Source organism: Ooceraea biroi, chromosome 9 (genome assembly GCF_003672135.1).
Source record: "Ooceraea biroi isolate clonal line C1 chromosome 9, Obir_v5.4, whole genome shotgun sequence".
Classification (NCBI taxonomy): domain Eukaryota; kingdom Metazoa; phylum Arthropoda; class Insecta; order Hymenoptera; family Formicidae; genus Ooceraea; species Ooceraea biroi.
In genome coordinates, this window is record NC_039514.1 from 195,906 (window position 1) to 212,720 (window position 16,815).

Sequence of the window (16,815 nt, forward strand, 5' to 3'; positions counted from 1 at the left end):
GTTTACAAGGTCTTATTCTACCTTCGTCTGCTATCACCAGACAATGATCTGAGCTTACTGTCTTACTAATGTACTGTCATTTTATTCCTTTAGTTAACATTTAAAGGACTTTGGAGCAGTTCTGGATTAACTCTTCACCGTTTCCAATGCATTATTTTTTTTTCTTAATTACATAACCTTCTTTGCTCACTGGGATATGCTATAAAATATAATCCAAAAATTATTAATCAAGAGCCTAACAACCAGATCTGATCTCTGTAATAATGCTCAATATATCAATATCGTTCAATGATATATGATCTTGATGCATCCTAATCTATATTCGACGATCTATCGAGGTACTTAAGCTTACTGGCTATCAGCCTTCAGAGTGGACAAAAATGAGTCGAGATCGTATTCATCGTCGTACTGCTGCTGCTCCCAGAGTTCTGGCAGGATGTCCAGTATGGTACGACTGATCCCTGGTAAGCCCGGAAGCGACGATGCATCCTCGTGACGATCCGGCTTCCTTTCCATCCCGTTGTCCAACGAGAATAAATCTAACAACTAGGAGATAAATCACACGTTTAGCGTGTGCATTATCCTTGTCGCATGCATAAAATCGCAAATTGCCTGAATTACCTGATCGGTAGCCATTGTGTCCAAAGAGGTGTTCTCTGTCGATATTATTGTATTCGCGGTGAGTAGCTTGAACTTTTGCAGCCCCATGATCTTCTCCTCCACCGTTGACCGAGTGATCAGCCGGTATACATTTACCACCTTCTTCTGGCCTATGCGATGCGCACGGTCCATTGCCTGGAGATCTTTCATCGGGTTCCAGTCGTGTTCCACGAATATGACGGTGTCCGCCCCGGTCAGATTTAATCCCAGGCCGCCTACTTGCGTAGTCAACAGGAGGACGTCTATCGAAGGGTCGGCGTTGAAGCGCGCCACGATCGAGTGTCTCTGTGTCGCCGGTACGCTACCATCCAGACGCAGGTACGTCACCGTCGGCAGATGCGTGCGCAGTAGATCCTTCTCTACGATATCCAACATTGCCTTCAATTGACAGAAAATCAGCGCGCGATGTTGGCTGACCAATTGCTGGCTCTGAGAAGTTTCCGTGAGATTTGCGGCCGCCGAGTTGCGAGCTTGCTGCTGTTGCTGCTGCCCGATACCGCAGTCTAACAGCAATTGCTTCAGAGCGGGTAGTTTAGCGCCATGTTCGATCTCCGCCAGAGTACTTTGCTGCTGCTTCAGCATATCCCCTACCTGGAGACAAATTAACGTCAAACGATGTAATTAACGATTTATTAAAATGTTTTATATCATTTAAATTTAATTTAAAGGAACTTGTGAAGAAAATTCAATTTTACCATTTTAATATAAAATTATCTTTTTTAAAAAATAATGTTGTTAAAGTTTTTTTTTAATCTCTCGAGAGACTGATCTTTTTCCGAAAATTAAATTTTGTGCGAAATAATTTTCATTTCATTGATTTACATAAATCATCATCGTGTACATACCGTTTGATACAGCGGATGCCGTTGATTTAGCACCAGCTTAGGATGATTGCATACATTGCGCAAATATCGTAACGCCTCGAACACATGACCGCTTTGATGATCATTCGAAGATGAAGATCCTGATGTACCGAAAGTAGCTGAATGGCGATTGCGAAAGTCTTCGTAAAGTATACGTTGTAAGGGTGACAGATCGCAGTAATAATCCTGCGTGATTTTGGGTGGTAAGTCTTGTAGCACATCCTCCTTGTTTCGTCTTAATAAGAACGGCAGTACCTATAAACAATTTCCATTGTGACTTTGAATCCTCGTTGTCGCACCTTTCAAATGGATGAAAAGAGATAAAGTTACCTGTCTGTGGAGAGCTTCCATGGCTAAAGCGCCAGCTTCCTGTTCCTTTGGCCCCGCCTTTGGTTCTCTACACGCGAGGATGGGACGGGAATACTTAGCAGCAAATTGTTTTTCGCTGCCAAGAAATCCCGGCATGAGAAAATCAAACAGTGACCACAGCTCGAGCACGTCGTTCTGTACAGGCGTACCCGACAATATGAGCCTGTGATTGGCGTGCAGTCGCTTCGCGGCTTTGGCGCTCTTCGTCTTCCCGTTCTTTATCACGTGGCCTTCGTCGAGCACGCAGTAATTCCATTGATGCGTCTCGAAGAACTCGATGTCCTTCCGCACTATGTCATAACTCGCGACAACGAGTCGATAATGCGATACTCGGGGACGTAGCTTCTCGCGTTCCTGTGGAATGCCGGCGTACTGGATGATCGATAGATCTTGCGACTTGAAGAACTTCTCGGCTTCGTATACCCAGTGACCAGTGAGAGTCGGTGGACACACGACCAGACTGGTTGAGGCCTGCGGATTGCGATGATGGTCCAACGCTAATATGCATAGAGTCTGCAACGTTTTCCCGAGACCCATATCGTCACAGAGCACCCCGTGAAGATGATAACGGTTCAGGAAATTGAGCCAGTTTAAGCCTTGGCGCTGATAAGAGCGCAACTCCGCCGCCACGGAAATCGGTAGCTCGGTATCGGGGATACTACGGGTATTCAGGAGCTGTTCCAGGAACTTTCGCTCTTGCGCCTTCTCTTGCCTGCAACGCGACATTATACTTTTTTTTATATACTAATGAGCATGACTGACGGTTTTCACTTATGAACATTATTTTTTCTACTCATGCATATTATTTTACCACGAACTCTCTGTTCTTTTTAAATTTAACAAATATTGAACTAAAGTGCTGAGTATAACCGTCCTTTCTTCTATTATTCTTAATTCTGAATAGAGAAGTATTACTGCGTATACCGAATTCATCATTGTGACATGCAATCTTATCCCGGGTGATAACGTACACTAAATCCGGTGGATCTGCAATTGCACCGGGATCAAGTGGCAGTAGTTGTACAAGGGTGGCGAACGTTCCGCTGCAAGCCAGCCGCACAGCTTGATTTTGATCACTCATGCGCCCAAGTAAGGGTATCATGAATAGCACGGCGTACGGTACTACGTGCACGCCCAAGCTTTCGACGATGCAACTCAAAGCTTCCGCCGCGCCCTGACGCACGTAATCGACCTCACTGGGCGCTATTACACCCGATGAGCATTTCTTTTCACCGCCGGTCGTCTCCAAGAGCGGTATGACGCTACGTATTATGTGCACCATCGTCTAAAAGAATTTTCTTCATTATTTTCTTTTATTTACGATTTACTTTTCCTTCAATTTAATTCTGTGAAACGTCCAAGATTAATATACGCGCGATGAAATGCAAAGTGTTACACCTTTTTCGTTTCCAAAGTGGCTAATGTAGCTATGCATCGCGATGCCATGTGCCGGACGGCCTTGTACGAATGTGTCAATAAATTGCATAAACGCGGTAAACACTCCAGCGCAGGTGGTAATAGAGATTTATCCAGACTGGGCGCCATGATTTCCAAGACTTGTAATGCAAATGTCAATTGATTTCCTTCCTCTTCCTGAACTTTGTCCTGGCCCGTACCGTTCACGTCTTTCAGTACGGTTGGCAAAATCAGCTCCCACAGGTGAGGCAAGCGTTTCGGTAATTGAGCACCAAAGAGAGTAGCTTTAAAAATACAGGGAACATTTTATAATAACTTTTACATACAACTAAACGCTATTATTAATCCCTTTCATAAAAATTAATCGTAGTTGAGTATATTGCCGTACCTATGGTTGTTAATGCTAACGTAGCACCGCGACGTCGCATTCTGGCGGCTTTAGCCTCCGGTTCTTCGCAGGCAAGTAACTCTTCCAGAGGAATCTCAGTTGCAGGCGGCCTACCAGGTCCTCTACTGCTACCCAGTCCACTATTTAAGCCGCGATTGTATGTTACTCTCTCGGCGTGCTTTTGCTTGTTATTCAGAGTAAGTATTCCGTCGTAAACGTCGTTGTCGCCGGTGCAACGTACCCGAGGGGTGAATTCAACGTCGGAGCATAGGAATGTACACAAATTCGTGGAAATCTGTAATAGACAATTGTTGATAACGTTCTGTTGTGACATAAATATACAAGACCTTCTAAAAGTCTAAAATTCCAGGCGGTTTCGGAATATTCTGCATTCTCTTACTTCCTACATTACACGATTTCATACGTGCGAACCTTTGCATTAGGTGAGGGTTTCCTGTCGACGCAAAGATCGACCAAGTGCGACAAGTGTTTCGCAGCCAGTCTTTGTAGTTCTTCGTTCTCCTCACGTTTTATAGCCTCCATCAATGGTTTCACCAGCGGATTGAGTGGCTGAGGAGCTTCGGGCAGGCAATGTAACATCGTAGCGGCACCAGCAAGTGCAGCCATTGACATAACGTGCAATGACTGTTGCTGCGCCGCCGTCGCGGCCACTCCGACCTCCAATGCCCGCCTCCGCTGCTCCAGATTCTCTATCAATTTAGGTTTCAATTTGACGGCGGTCGAGCCACTGCTGATGCTGCCAGCTGTACTCGCGTTTGTCGTGTTTCCAGCGCACAGGACAGGTATAGTTTTTCCAGTAAGCTTTGCGATTTGATCCAGAGTCATCACGCCGGATGAATCCGCGTCAACTGGTACTGGTAGTTTGTAGTGCTTCAAGGTTGCGATGTAATCGCGACTCTCGTGCAACAATCGAGTGAACGAGCCCGCAATTTCGTCGTAGTACACGCATTCGTTCAAACAAGATAGCAATCTATCCCTTCAAAAAGAGAAATGCTTATTATTACATCTGTTCAGTATTTTTGCAAATCGACATTGATGTTTTTTTTTCCTTTGATTCATTCATCTGATTTCACATAGTCAGAAGTGATTTGAACACGTACCTGAGTATGTCCGGTATCGTGGGCGGCTTCAACGAGTCCACGGTCGCCCAGTACGACATCGTGAGTCCGACGACCGTGCGCTGCAGCGCCGATCGCGAATTGAGATGTGCCAGTAACACCTTGGCGTAACAGAGCGCTGGGCTGGGTACGTCTGGCGGATAAACGACGCCTGGTGCCGGTTGTACGACATAATGCGACAGCAATCCGAGCATACGGGACGCCCTGCAACGTGCCTGGACTACGTTCGCTTTTCGTACGTTCAGCGCGACCGTCTCGATTCCACCGATGTATACTTTTAGCTCGGATTTAGTGCTGACGTTACTGTTGCCGGCGCTGTTGCTAGAATCCACCTGACCGTCACAGTGGGAAGCAGTTTGATTATTCTTCGCGGTTTTAGCGGTGCTGACGATCGTCATCAACAGGTTTGGATTGAATGGCACATTTTCCGGCTGCATGGCGAGGCAGAGCCACGTGCTGACATGAGGACAGGCCGCATGCAACAACAGCTCGAGATCACTATGTACGACTAGATTCTCCCAAACGCGCTCGGCTACGTCCTGTATCGCGGTGATGTGCTCGATCAGCACGCACTGGAATACATGTCGCAGCGCCTCTTGCAAGATCAGTCCACCTCCTTCGCCCCAGCGTTCCTTCTTGTCTTCGCTTTGATCGTCGTCACCGGTCAACGTCTGCAATGTTTGCAGCGTGGCTTTACGTACGTTCGAACTCGAGTGACTGAGAAACAACCACAAACGTGGCAGCACCTAAACAAATTTAATCATTTAAACCATCGATCTAAATATTCTTCGAATTAGAATAAAATTAATCAGCGGTTTTATTTACCTGCGACAATGGTTGCGGCGTCAAAGAGGAGCGTGCTGCCGGCAGTGAGAGTATCGCAGCCAGAAGACCCATAAAGGTGTTACAAGCCGCGGCCAGATCATCTTGCTCTTTCAATAACTGCCAGAGGCGTGTTACGACCGCCTCCAACTCCACCGGTTTCAATAATCGGGGTAGAGCATACGCTACAGGTATCAGTGCGCTTGCCGCAGCCGCGCCCACGTCATCCACCGGATCGGACAGGCCTTGCATGATGGCGGGGAACACTCTCGGCAACACCTGGTCCAGCAGATCATCTCGTACGGCCAGCAAATATTTCAATGCGAGTAACGCGCCATGTCTGGCTTCCCATTCGTCGTGCGCCAAAAGCTTCAGCATCACAGAGAGTATCCCATGGAAAATACCGTTCGTATTCTCGTGCGGCTCGTTAGGCACCAACATCAGAAGCGAGCCTAACGCTTGGGCGCACGTTTCCCGTACTGGCGCGACAACCTGATCAGAAACGAAATCACCGAACCTGTCCAGACCCAGCACGCACAACAAACGAAGCGCGGCGTCGATCAACCACTCGTGGTGACTCCTTTCCATTTCTTCTGACGTCTGATCCCTCGACTTGCCCGCGCCTACGCATCCGAATACGTTTTGGAATTTAATGTTTAATGTCAATTTGGAAAAATGTATATTATATTATAAAAGTAATTGATTTAAGTAATCCAGTTACATACCTTTTCCATGGAGCCTTATGAGTTCGCGCAACGCTGTTGCCGCTCCGTGACGTACTTCCCACTTCTGGCTAAACAAATCCTGACGTAGGTTTTCGGCAAAGGATTCCAAGGGCCACTCTAAGACGGAGTCTGGCCAGCATCCGGTTCCGTCTGGTACTCCGCTTACTTGCTCGCTGGTCGCGTTGGATTTCGATCCGGCGTCTGATGAGATCACTTCCTCTAATTTTAATTTCTTGATCGGGATATCACCATCATTATCTACGGGTGATCGTACACCCGTTGTATTTGAATGATCCTCGTTCACGCGGTGCTCGTCTGTTTCGCGCGAGCGCTGCTTCGATACTGACTGCCGTGCCTGTTATGTTAAAATATAAATTCATTAATGATTGCACCGTAAAACTTCTAAAAAAAATTAATACAAAATTAATTAATTAATATAAAATAAATTAAGAAAAAAGGCTTGAACGTGTAATAGTACCTTGCGTTTTGCCCGGTTCATTTCTCTTCTACTCAATCCCTGCGATTGTTTCAGAGTCTCGTCGACTGGCATTGTCATGGTTTGCGTCGGCGACTGCACTGGCATCAGATCCTCGACGCTGAACAAGTCAGCGGTATCGACGCCCATCAGACGCGGATGGAAACCCAGTTTAGCAGCTATTTTTTCTTGTTGATTTGGAAGTGACAACTGTTCTCCATCTGATATGACTAAATCGTACTCGCTGCCCTCCGATCCAGTGAGATGTGAACTGTGAGCCAGAACGTTGCCCATGTCGAAGGACTCTAAACTGAGTCTGACGGTAGAAGGTTTGCGTTTCTGCCCTGGTGTTTCCAACATATCTGTTACTTCGAGATAATCATACACAAAGTGTTATACAAGTGTTAGAAAAAAATAATTGATTGTTAAAGATATAAAAATCACTAGGCGAGACATCAACATTACCTGTGGAGGCTTCTCTCTGGATCGGTTTCGGATCCCATGGTGGAACTTGCGCGAGTATAGCTTGTACAGCATGAGCTGCCGATACTCTAGTATCCCACTGTGGAGACTTCAATAATGTAGAGACTCTTGCTAATAAGTGATGCAGATCATGGGGATGTAATCTCTGCGCTTCCCCCAGCTGCTGGGCAGCTGCTCTTTTAGTCACTGAATTTGTCCCAGTCTCCAGCAATATAAACAGTCTATCCAATCTACAGGAAGTGAGTCATTTAGAAGTTATATGTGACATGACACATGAAGCAAAGTATTATTGTATAGGAAAAATTGTTCATGAAATTATGTTTTAATTATTTAGAATGCATGATATCTTTGTGATCTTTGTCTTTTTTAATATTCACATGCAATTTTAATATTTATGCAGCATATGTTTTTATGCATTTATGTTAAATAAATTTACATATTAAACTGCAATATAAATGCAAAGGTATTGTAATTTTGTTATAAATATACCTCGATGTCATGATGGTACGTAATATTTCCCAGCTGGTGATTTACAGATATCTTAAATCAAAACAGCAATTAATAGTTACAACTTGTCAACAATATAATCAAATACAATATAAATAAAATAGAACATGCTCTATATTAAGAAGAAATCATCTCGGAGATACTGCATACTGTAAAACTCTCAAAGAAAACAAAGTTAAGAAAGATATTTTTTAAGAAATACTGATTCTAAAATAGAAAAAGACAATGTTAATTAATTCTCAAGAATATTCGAACTTGAACAATGTTATGAAATAGAATAAACGATACTGGCTAATTCTCGTGAATATTCAAACTCTGCTGCAATCTCGAGATAATTTCAAAGATTATCCAATCTCTCAACTTTTACACAGAGGGGACTGCACATATCGTCCAGCTGTGCTGCACCAAGCAAAACTTCCTGCTGCCATTCCAGCAGGATAATCTCTAAATCGTTATCTTGCACGGGAAGAGAGAGACAAATTGCGGTATCCGGACGCGTGATTATCAGACGCAGACAACAGGAGGGTCGTTCGCGGTGCGAGTAATGCGACTTTCGAGGAAAACGTGCAGGGGGAGAGGAGAGAATGGGGTGGAGATCAGGCGAGGGGATCTTGGCGAGAAAGAGCGACGGACGCGTCATGGTCAACCGCGATGCTCGGAGCGGCACTACGACGTTGGCGACGGCGACGCGGCGAGCACGTGCAGCGATCACGTCGGTAGCGTGATCGTCGCGTCGCAACGTCGTAGGACACGTGGGGATCTGCGCGGTGCGTCGGTCCACGCGCAATATGGATATAAGCGAGCGAGGTGGCCGACCGTGGCCGACCGACGGCGAGGACGGATCGAGTACCTGTGCTTTCAGAAGTGGTCTAACTGCTTGGCACCAGTTTCAACCAACCTGCATTGCCGTTTCCCAACGTGCCACACACGCAAAAGTCACATCACGCCGCGCGTAACGCGAAACTGTGCTTACTATTGTCAAATTTCTCTGAGAGAAACTCATGTTACAAGCATCAAATTTATACTGCCAGCCATATTGCTGAGGAACCTGAGTTTTGTCCCCTAGTTCCACTCTCATTGGCCGCTGCCGCGCATGCGTCCCGTCACCGCTCCAATCACAGATCTCCCCGTTGACGCGTCAGGGTGCGCGTCTCCGCGTGTGAGGCGATTTCTTCTGCGCGTGTGCCGGCTCAACGGCGCCGCCAGCGATGGATCGGCGCAAATGCGGTTTGACCTGTGTCGTGAGCACCGATGCGTTTGAAGAGAGAATTTCAATGAGATTTCTCTTTAATGAGGTAGTTTATTTTAATGTTTTCGAAATTTAACATAATATTAATTATCCTTCTCGAAAATGTCTGTTCAGGATTATACTGAATAATTTAAGTTAAAGTAATCTAATTTATTTCGTACATTTCTACCATACAGTCTTCAGAAATTCGAGTCTCCGTCGAATACAAACATACAAACAGACTTGATGAATTCCTGCGCTCCGTAAGCCGCTTGACAAGCCACGCTGAAGATTTCCGCTTCACGGTAGCGAACCCAGATCAGCTGTGTGGTCGAATTCATTGTGATCAAGAGCTCTCGAAGGTAAATTTGCTTGGTTAACAATAAAGAAAATTGTTGCTCTAAGAACCGTACGCTCTCAACCAAACTCTTATCCACCTTTCCATTCGAGATTATCAAGAATCTCGATTTCACGATCCTGCACTCAGCGCTAAGCGATTCCAAACAACCACTTTTAACATCTTTTAAGCTTTGTTTTAAAGCTAGTTGCTAAAGCACATTTGAAAGTTCATATATAATTTTAATTGTTACTTTCAACTGGAAAAAAATCAGTTTCAGAATCGAAATGTTTTTAATAATATACGCTACGTGATACAGGAATTAATATAAATTATGTAAAAGCAATTGTACATTTTTGCACATATTAAGAATGTTTATTCAACACTCTCTAGGAGTTCAATTTTTCACGCTCAATTGATATACATAAACTCTCTTTATTATAATTGGATCTATTGATTGAGTCGCTGTGTATCTGAGTATAACTAGTGATACTTGTAACTTTTGTGATGACCTGGAAAAAATGACAGATAAAAAAAATTACATTTGTATAAAACAAACACCTGGCTCTCTCATATTCTTTTACTTACGCAATTTCGGGTAATTTATCACATAGAAGAAAATCATAAAAGCAAATGTTCCTTGCAAGAGCGGAGCTATGCCAGCTCGCTTAGGCTGTATATACTTATGCTGCCAACGCCAGAATGCTGCAAAATAGAAATAAGAATAACATTGTGAATGATGATTGTTTTACAATTTATCCAAACATTGTTTTGGAATGGACACATGCTGGAGATTGGAGTTATGCAATTTGGGTGGATAAAACGGCCTCATGCTCATATGTAAAGTACCTCGTGAGCATAGTGACATAAACGCCCCGGGACTCTTTTGTCGTCTCGAAATCCAGGCGGGAATCTCGCTGAGTTTCAGATCCATGAATGCTGTGTCGGCTGCATAACAGAAAGTTTGTTACATAAGGTCATCGTTAACAATCAAAGGAGAGGTTGTGTATCCGCGACAGCAGACTCACGTTTTCCGTAGTAGCGCGCAGGGTCATACGGTCCATGTCTCGCAGGATCATACGCTGCGGGATAACCACCGATTTTCAGTATATCGCCCAAGTTTTTTGCCATTGTAGAACAATTAGAGTTTCCTCCTTTTAGATGAATTCGTCGGTGTTATGAGATAGCACACATTAGCGAACAAGGTAGTCCACCTCCCTGTCAGCAACTTTGATGTTGGTACTGCTTAACCGCAACGTGCATGCGCAAACTAAGAAAGTCGCTCAGTGTGCCATATAAACTTTTCCCATTTTCCTTTCATAATACGATTTTTTTCAAATGTGTATCGCTCAAAATAAATTATATGTTAAAAATAAAGAGAGTTGTCCAATAATGCTACTTTAATTTTTTATTGTTTTCTTTCTTTTTAATGTTATTTAAAACTTACTGCTAAGTTTGCTATTGGAAAATAAAAAGGTTAGTTTAAAAAAGAAATTAATTTACTATTAAATAACTTTATCTAAAACTAAAAAGTTCTTTTCTAATCTGCTATTATATTATTTAAAAATAGAAACTTTGGCTGATTATTTGTTGAGTTATACTACTATCTCATTTTTTGCTAGAGGCGTGTAGCGGACATTTTGAGAAATGCCTGCAGAATGACAACCCGTTTATTAGAAATGGCTAGCGCCTGCAGAATAATAATCAAGCATCTAGATACAAGGGTAAGGAGATAATGAATTGCTATTTCACAGGCGCTTATTAATATCACATGATTTTTTAATTCTAAAAACATTCACTACAAACGTTCATTGTTTTTAACATAATTCACAAATTATAAAACTATAAATAAAATTTTTGTTCTTTTTTGCACTAAAAGATAATAGAATGTAAGATTTTATTTAATTGGTTGTATTAAGAAATAAGAATATTGTGTACTCAATTGACATATATGCATAAAAATTCCTCATCTTTATAAAAATTTAATATAAAAAGAATTCGACTTGTTAATCAGGAAATAAAACCATTAATAACAAAATTAATTGTTTTAAGTTTTATCATTATTAATAAAAAATGCATTAATTTTATTATTAATATTTTATAATTACTTTGAATTTTAATTTTTATTTCAGTACAATCTAAGAGAAAGGAGCAGCAGCAAAATTGTAAGGTCGTATCATAAATTTACATAAATTTTCTAATTTCTGATTTGTTTTATTTTAAGTTTACAATGGCACTTTATGAACAGACCTTGGTACCTAAGGTAAGGAAAAATATAATATAAAATATAACAGATATAAGTATAACGTGTCACTAGTCTCCTATAGTGTATATAATATAAATTATTGTATATATAATAAATTATTTTATATTACAAGATACCCTATTTTTCCGGTCACTACGTAAAGATAGGAACTGGTTGGACTTTTATTCCTTAACTAAACGCATTCATAAATTCTATAATAAATGATTGTGTGTGTGTGGGTATGTGTATTTATATGTGCTGGATTGTTCCTTTTCTGGGCTTTTACTTAAAAAATTGAAATCAAACTCACAGATTATGGAATGTCCTAATTTTCTAATTTTATTCCTAAGTTTTTTAAAATGTCTAGAGAGCACCAACTTTTCTTATTTATTTATATATATATATTCCTATTTTTCTCATTAAGAAGCTTCCATAAATTATTTTAAGTTTGATTTCTTAAACAATTGCCAATTTCGTCCATCCAGCATTTTAATATTACGTTTTTACACAAACATAACTTTCTATAATCTCTCTTTAACTATAAATAGATTCATCTTTATCTTTATCATGAGCCTTTTTCTTATACTTTTCTTTGTTATTTTTGTTATATTATAGTGTAGAATAAAAGTATGCGATTTTATCAAATCCACTCGCAGATTATCTATTGCATAGTGTAAAATTATGCAAGTATATGTACATATATATATTAATTTTCAGCATTGCTTTCTCATAAACGTAGTTATATATATGTGTCTCGATAATTTATCAAAAAATAATTTTACGCAGATTTTCACAGTACTTTTATCGAAGTCACTGAGAATGTGAATCTTCATTTCCATTTTTTTTCGTAACACTCTATGTATTATTCTCCTTTTATTCTGCTTTAAAGTCACTTTTTTCACACAAATGCCGAGTATTCTTGCTCCATCTCGCTCAGCATATTGTAAAGTCGTTTCTTTAGCTTGTTGGGAGCCATCGCACGTGGTAAATGCATTTGGTTGATATTTGGTTTAGCACATTGTTGTAATAATACTGCCAACGTGCTGGTAGTATGCTGCGACATGAGCAGGCCAGGAATAATTATTGTTCCCGACAGCGTCCAGCCGAGAAAGATCTTCTCGCAGATAATCTGCAAATATATAATATCTCATTGCATCATCTATTTATTTTATCGCTTTATATACATGTAATTTCTGCGACTAACAATCCAATTACATATATTATATAAATATAATTAATCAATAATGTATGATTAAATATTGAATATCAAATACATAGGATATCCAATGCCAAGTATATTATTTATTCAATATTATTGATAGTATTAATTTAATATATCAAATATTTTACATAAAACACACATAGAGATATATAATCTCAATTACCTGCAAATTGTTGTTTACAACCGGCGACTCGCAGCGCTTGTTCTTCGAGCAGATCGATCGGCAGTCGAGGTAATCGCAGTCCTCGTGCTTCTCGCAACTCCTACCGTCCCCGACAACGCGGTTGATGACGCTGTACGGAAAGACCGCGTCCAAATCGAGGAATTTCAGTCGCTGTCCGCCTAACGGCAGACCAAAGTGATTGATCTTTACGTCGCACAGATGCAACGGCTCGGGGAACCCAGTTTCCAGGTCGTCGAGCAGGTCGAAGATCATCACGGCGAGCTTCAATCGCTTCGCCCATTCGGGCTTGGAATCGGACAGCGCTAGCACCGTTGTAGGTGTCTCGATTGGTCTGACGTATTCGACCGCATAGAAAGTGCCGCACGTGCCGATCAATTGAGGAAACACGTCCCTGTCCTCGTACAAGATTGTCATCAGGTACTCGTTTTCCTGCAACAGCGGCCACAGGTTCTCCATTTCCAGTCGGCGTCTCGTCGCCTCAGTCTCGGTCCGATGGGTGCGCAACCGGGCGAGCCGTTCCAATTGACGTTGCGATAGGGTCACGTTCAGCTTAGGGGCGACTAAGTCCCTGATCATGCCAATGAAGTCCTCCTCAGATGGAAAGCGCCGTGAACCGGTCGTGTCCAGCCAGTAGAGCGACTCGGACTGCTCCGAGGGTGTCTTGGTCCTGAATCGAGAAACATTTAAATACACAAGAAGAGAAGGGCATTATGGTACAGCGAAATTGGCCTCCACGAATAGAATAATCAACATTTTCCAACATGCATATATTAAATATCATTAAAATTAATTACATGATTATTGTAAACGATTGTTAATTAATTCAATATTAGCGGAAATTTGACGATTTTTGACAGACCGGAATACTAATTGGAATCTTATAGGAGAGAAGAACGTGGAAGCACCTCGAAGCCTTAAAGACGAGCCGGGTGGCCTCCCAGTGCGCAGAGAAGACCGCTTCCTTGCCCAGATGGAGCGTCTCGCACACTAGTGAATGTATTCCCTTCTGGGAGCACAGCGGCTCGCAAAGGATCCCCATCGCGGTGCCGTCCCTATGCTGACTACACTGAAACGGAAATTACGGATTTGGGTGACCGTGCAGCCAGCGAGGACAGCGCGTTTCCGAACTGATGACTCAAATGAGGAACAAGGTAACGAGCGATTAATGACATGACGAGTACAAAAAACACGAAATGAGTATACTACGTAGAATGAGAAGCGACAGCTGAATATCTCATGCTTCGTTTCAACCGCATTACTCCTGCCAAGACACGGTCCGGGTCATCGAGAGCAACGGAAGAGAATATTACTCTCCTTTCCTCCGAGCGCGCGTGGGCGCTGTTACGCGTGCACACATACTCACGCGCGCAGCACGCGTGCATGTGGTGCAACGTGTAGAACATCGTGTACAGGCTCGTTGCTCGATGTGATATTTTTAGTCGGCCCAATCGGCCACGATGACGACCGCGCCGGGTCGAATAGGGGGACTTCGTCGAGGCCCCGGTATATGCACGTCACGCGTGCCTGCGCATTCTTCGCCGAGAGGTAACTTATCGAAAACGCTCCCGAGAGACGGCATGACTTATCTCTGATGTGCATTACATTTTAGTTAGTAAACGAGCACTTCAAGGCCCGCGTATCGTCACGTATAATCCTCTTGAGAGGCTCCTTTTGCGCGGTAAGCATACGAAAGGAGGAGCGACTCCAAACAGATTCGATTTGCGAAGCCACGGGGCTTCCAATTTCAGCATCAATTGTAATCAAATTTTATCAAGTTTTGCTAATTACACTTGAGCTCTCGCAGTCGTTGAACATGTACCTTGGCGCGTCTATTAACAAATGTTTGGTGCAACAATTTTGGAAATTATGGTAATGTTGCATGACATCAAGAAAGAAATCCGCATCAGGAGATGTCTTATTAAGTAGATAGATATTTTTAGAGTAGTTTGTTCCACGACATTCAGTTACCGTATTGGGAATATTTAATATGACGAACGTTCGCGGCGAAGCTCGGAAAGGAACGTCAGAAGTTATGTATTACCGTTCTTGATCCATGATGGCCTCGCGTGCGTCGCTCAGAATATTACGTAAGCGATTTTCTTAATTCTAACGTTGCGGCGGTGCTATTACAGAGTAACGACCAGTGATACATAAAGACCTGAATCGCGCAAGACTTCAGCGACTTCGTCTAATTAGATCGCCGTAGTCTGAAAATTCCTTCTTGCAACTGCTTGCTGAAAGACGCTCCGACAGATTATACTCCATGAAATATTATAACAAAAAGATCGGGATTTTATCAAATTTTAACTGTCAGCAATTTCCATCAGCTGTTATGAATATTTATAAATAGTTGATCCAGTTTCGCGCAAAATATGGAGCTTTCGATGAATTCCAATATCATTTTTTGCCAACTTTCGTCATAAGCTTCGCTAATTACACTTGATTTCTCGCAGTCGTTGAACACATCTCTTGACGCGTCTATGAACGAACATGTTACTATTGTAGCTGAGCCTTCTCAAACATAAACTGTGCTTGGTTGACTTTTGAACTGAATCTTCCCCACTAATCTATACTTAATTTTCCTTACACGCGATTATGAGGAATATAAGCGAGAAGAGTACTCGCACATTCGGTTTCTCTAATTTTGCGCGAAGTGGGGAAATGTTGATCCGTCAAATAGAAACAATGTGTTCCGCAGAAACATATCACTGTTTGACTTTCCTCCGCTGCGCGTAAGACCATTTCAAAAGAAATGGACCGTGTAAATGCTTCTTTCATCCAATGCACGCGATAGTTAGTTATTCCCGGACGATTTACGGCAAAACCATAAATTCGCGAGCGTTGCGCGCGAACAGCGTACGAATCCGCCGCTGATCGTGACCTAATCCTCTCCGTTCTTCGTTCAGAGGCTGCGCGGAAAATACGCGTGCGTCCCGCGTACTTTTCACCCCCGTCACCGGCACGGAACTTCACTCTCGCACGCTCTCGCAACCCCCGTATCCGTAACCGACAACCCCTCACGCATTGATAGCTCTCTCACAGCGTCGGGATGCCGTGATCGTGCATCCGATTGGAGCGATCCGTTGGCAAACTCACCACGGTGGACACGTGACGCCAGGCCTCGAGATTCGTGCACATCACACCCCAATGTAGCAGCAGGTAGACGACGAGGAGCAGACCGGACGTCAGGAGGATCGCCGCCAGTTTGTAGTGGTACATGAAGCCGGGCAGTCGACGGACGTTCATGATCGGGCTGCTGATCGTCCGATTGCTGACGGCGATCAAGGTAAGAGGGTTGAAACCGTCGCGTTCTCCCTTCGTTCCTTCCTCCTTCTTCCCTCTTCTCTCGGAGCTTCTCTCGAATCTTCATTTACGACCGGTCGATCCCTCGTCGTCCTTGTCGTTGTCGTCCGTGGCGACGGCGCCGCGTCTCATGTTCCTGGCGGTCACCCCCGGATGTCGCACCCCGACGGCCCCGTCCGGCGAGCACCCGCTTCCGTTTCGCGCCGTGCAACCCTGTGGAGATCCGTGTGCCGGCTGCCGTCGCGTCGCGTCAATGGCGAGGCGTTTGCAGCAATGCGGCATAATCTGCGACACGCGCGCGAGCGAACGAGGCAGCCGGGGCGTCGCGACGCCGCGCCTCTCGCGGCTGATTCTCCCCGCTTCCGTCGCCAGGGCCGTGCATCCACGGTTCAACTCCCTTCCGACGGATTGCTCCTTGATTATCCGCCTCCCCGAATCTTGAGATTAGA

The 16,815-nt window shown here is 43.4% G+C and overlaps 3 protein-coding genes and 1 long non-coding RNA gene across 10 annotated transcripts; 1 reads left to right on the forward strand and 3 right to left on the reverse strand.

Moving 5' to 3' along the window:
- Positions 1-154: 154 nt before the first annotated feature.
- LOC105276107 (TATA-binding protein-associated factor 172) lies at positions 155-8,897 on the reverse strand. Of its 5 annotated transcripts, none has more exons than XM_011333460.3 (15): positions 8,698-8,897; positions 7,830-7,880; positions 7,323-7,570; positions 6,861-7,201; positions 6,383-6,737; positions 5,661-6,280; positions 4,818-5,581; positions 4,129-4,693; positions 3,697-3,991; positions 3,291-3,592; positions 2,864-3,177; positions 1,854-2,604; positions 1,506-1,778; positions 622-1,251; positions 155-546 (listed from the first exon to the last, which is right to left on the reverse strand). In XM_011333460.3, exons 2-15 carry the CDS (start codon positions 7,838-7,840, stop codon positions 349-351), a joined length of 5,667 nt encoding a protein of 1,888 aa, XP_011331762.1. In that variant the 5' UTR covers positions 7,841-7,880; positions 8,698-8,897; the 3' UTR covers positions 155-348. The 5 variants fall into 5 exon arrangements, with proteins under 5 accessions (XP_011331762.1, XP_011331761.1, XP_011331757.1 ...); XM_011333459.3 differs by having other exon boundaries at positions 6,861-7,219; positions 8,698-8,896; XM_011333455.3 differs by having other exon boundaries at positions 6,861-7,225; positions 8,698-8,896.
- An 864-nt stretch (positions 8,898-9,761) lies between these two features.
- On the reverse strand, positions 9,762-10,651 carry LOC105276108 (putative ATP synthase subunit f, mitochondrial). The gene is made up of 4 exons (XM_011333461.3): positions 10,441-10,651; positions 10,262-10,360; positions 10,001-10,117; positions 9,762-9,924 (listed from the first exon to the last, which is right to left on the reverse strand). Exons 1-4 carry the CDS (start codon positions 10,541-10,543, stop codon positions 9,896-9,898), a joined length of 348 nt encoding a protein of 115 aa, XP_011331763.1. The 5' UTR covers positions 10,544-10,651; the 3' UTR covers positions 9,762-9,895.
- Positions 10,652-10,846: 195 nt separating this feature from the next.
- Positions 10,847-11,790, forward strand: LOC113562505. Of its 2 annotated transcripts, XR_003406938.1 has the most exons (3): positions 10,847-10,888; positions 11,035-11,136; positions 11,545-11,790. It is a non-coding gene; the product is annotated as an uncharacterized LOC113562505 (long non-coding RNA). The 2 variants fall into 2 exon arrangements; XR_003406937.1 differs by lacking the exon at positions 10,847-10,888 and having other exon boundaries at positions 10,907-11,136.
- LOC105276109 (protein FAM69C) lies at positions 11,621-16,586 on the reverse strand. Of its 2 annotated transcripts, none has more exons than XM_011333462.3 (4): positions 16,160-16,586; positions 13,969-14,129; positions 13,043-13,730; positions 11,621-12,786 (listed from the first exon to the last, which is right to left on the reverse strand). In XM_011333462.3, exons 1-4 carry the CDS (start codon positions 16,307-16,309, stop codon positions 12,556-12,558), a joined length of 1,230 nt encoding a protein of 409 aa, XP_011331764.1. In that variant the 5' UTR covers positions 16,310-16,586; the 3' UTR covers positions 11,621-12,555. The 2 variants fall into 2 exon arrangements, with proteins under 2 accessions (XP_011331764.1, XP_011331765.1); XM_011333463.3 differs by lacking the exon at positions 16,160-16,586 and adding an exon at positions 15,105-15,640 and having other exon boundaries at positions 11,625-12,786.
- Positions 16,587-16,815: the final 229 nt, after the last annotated feature.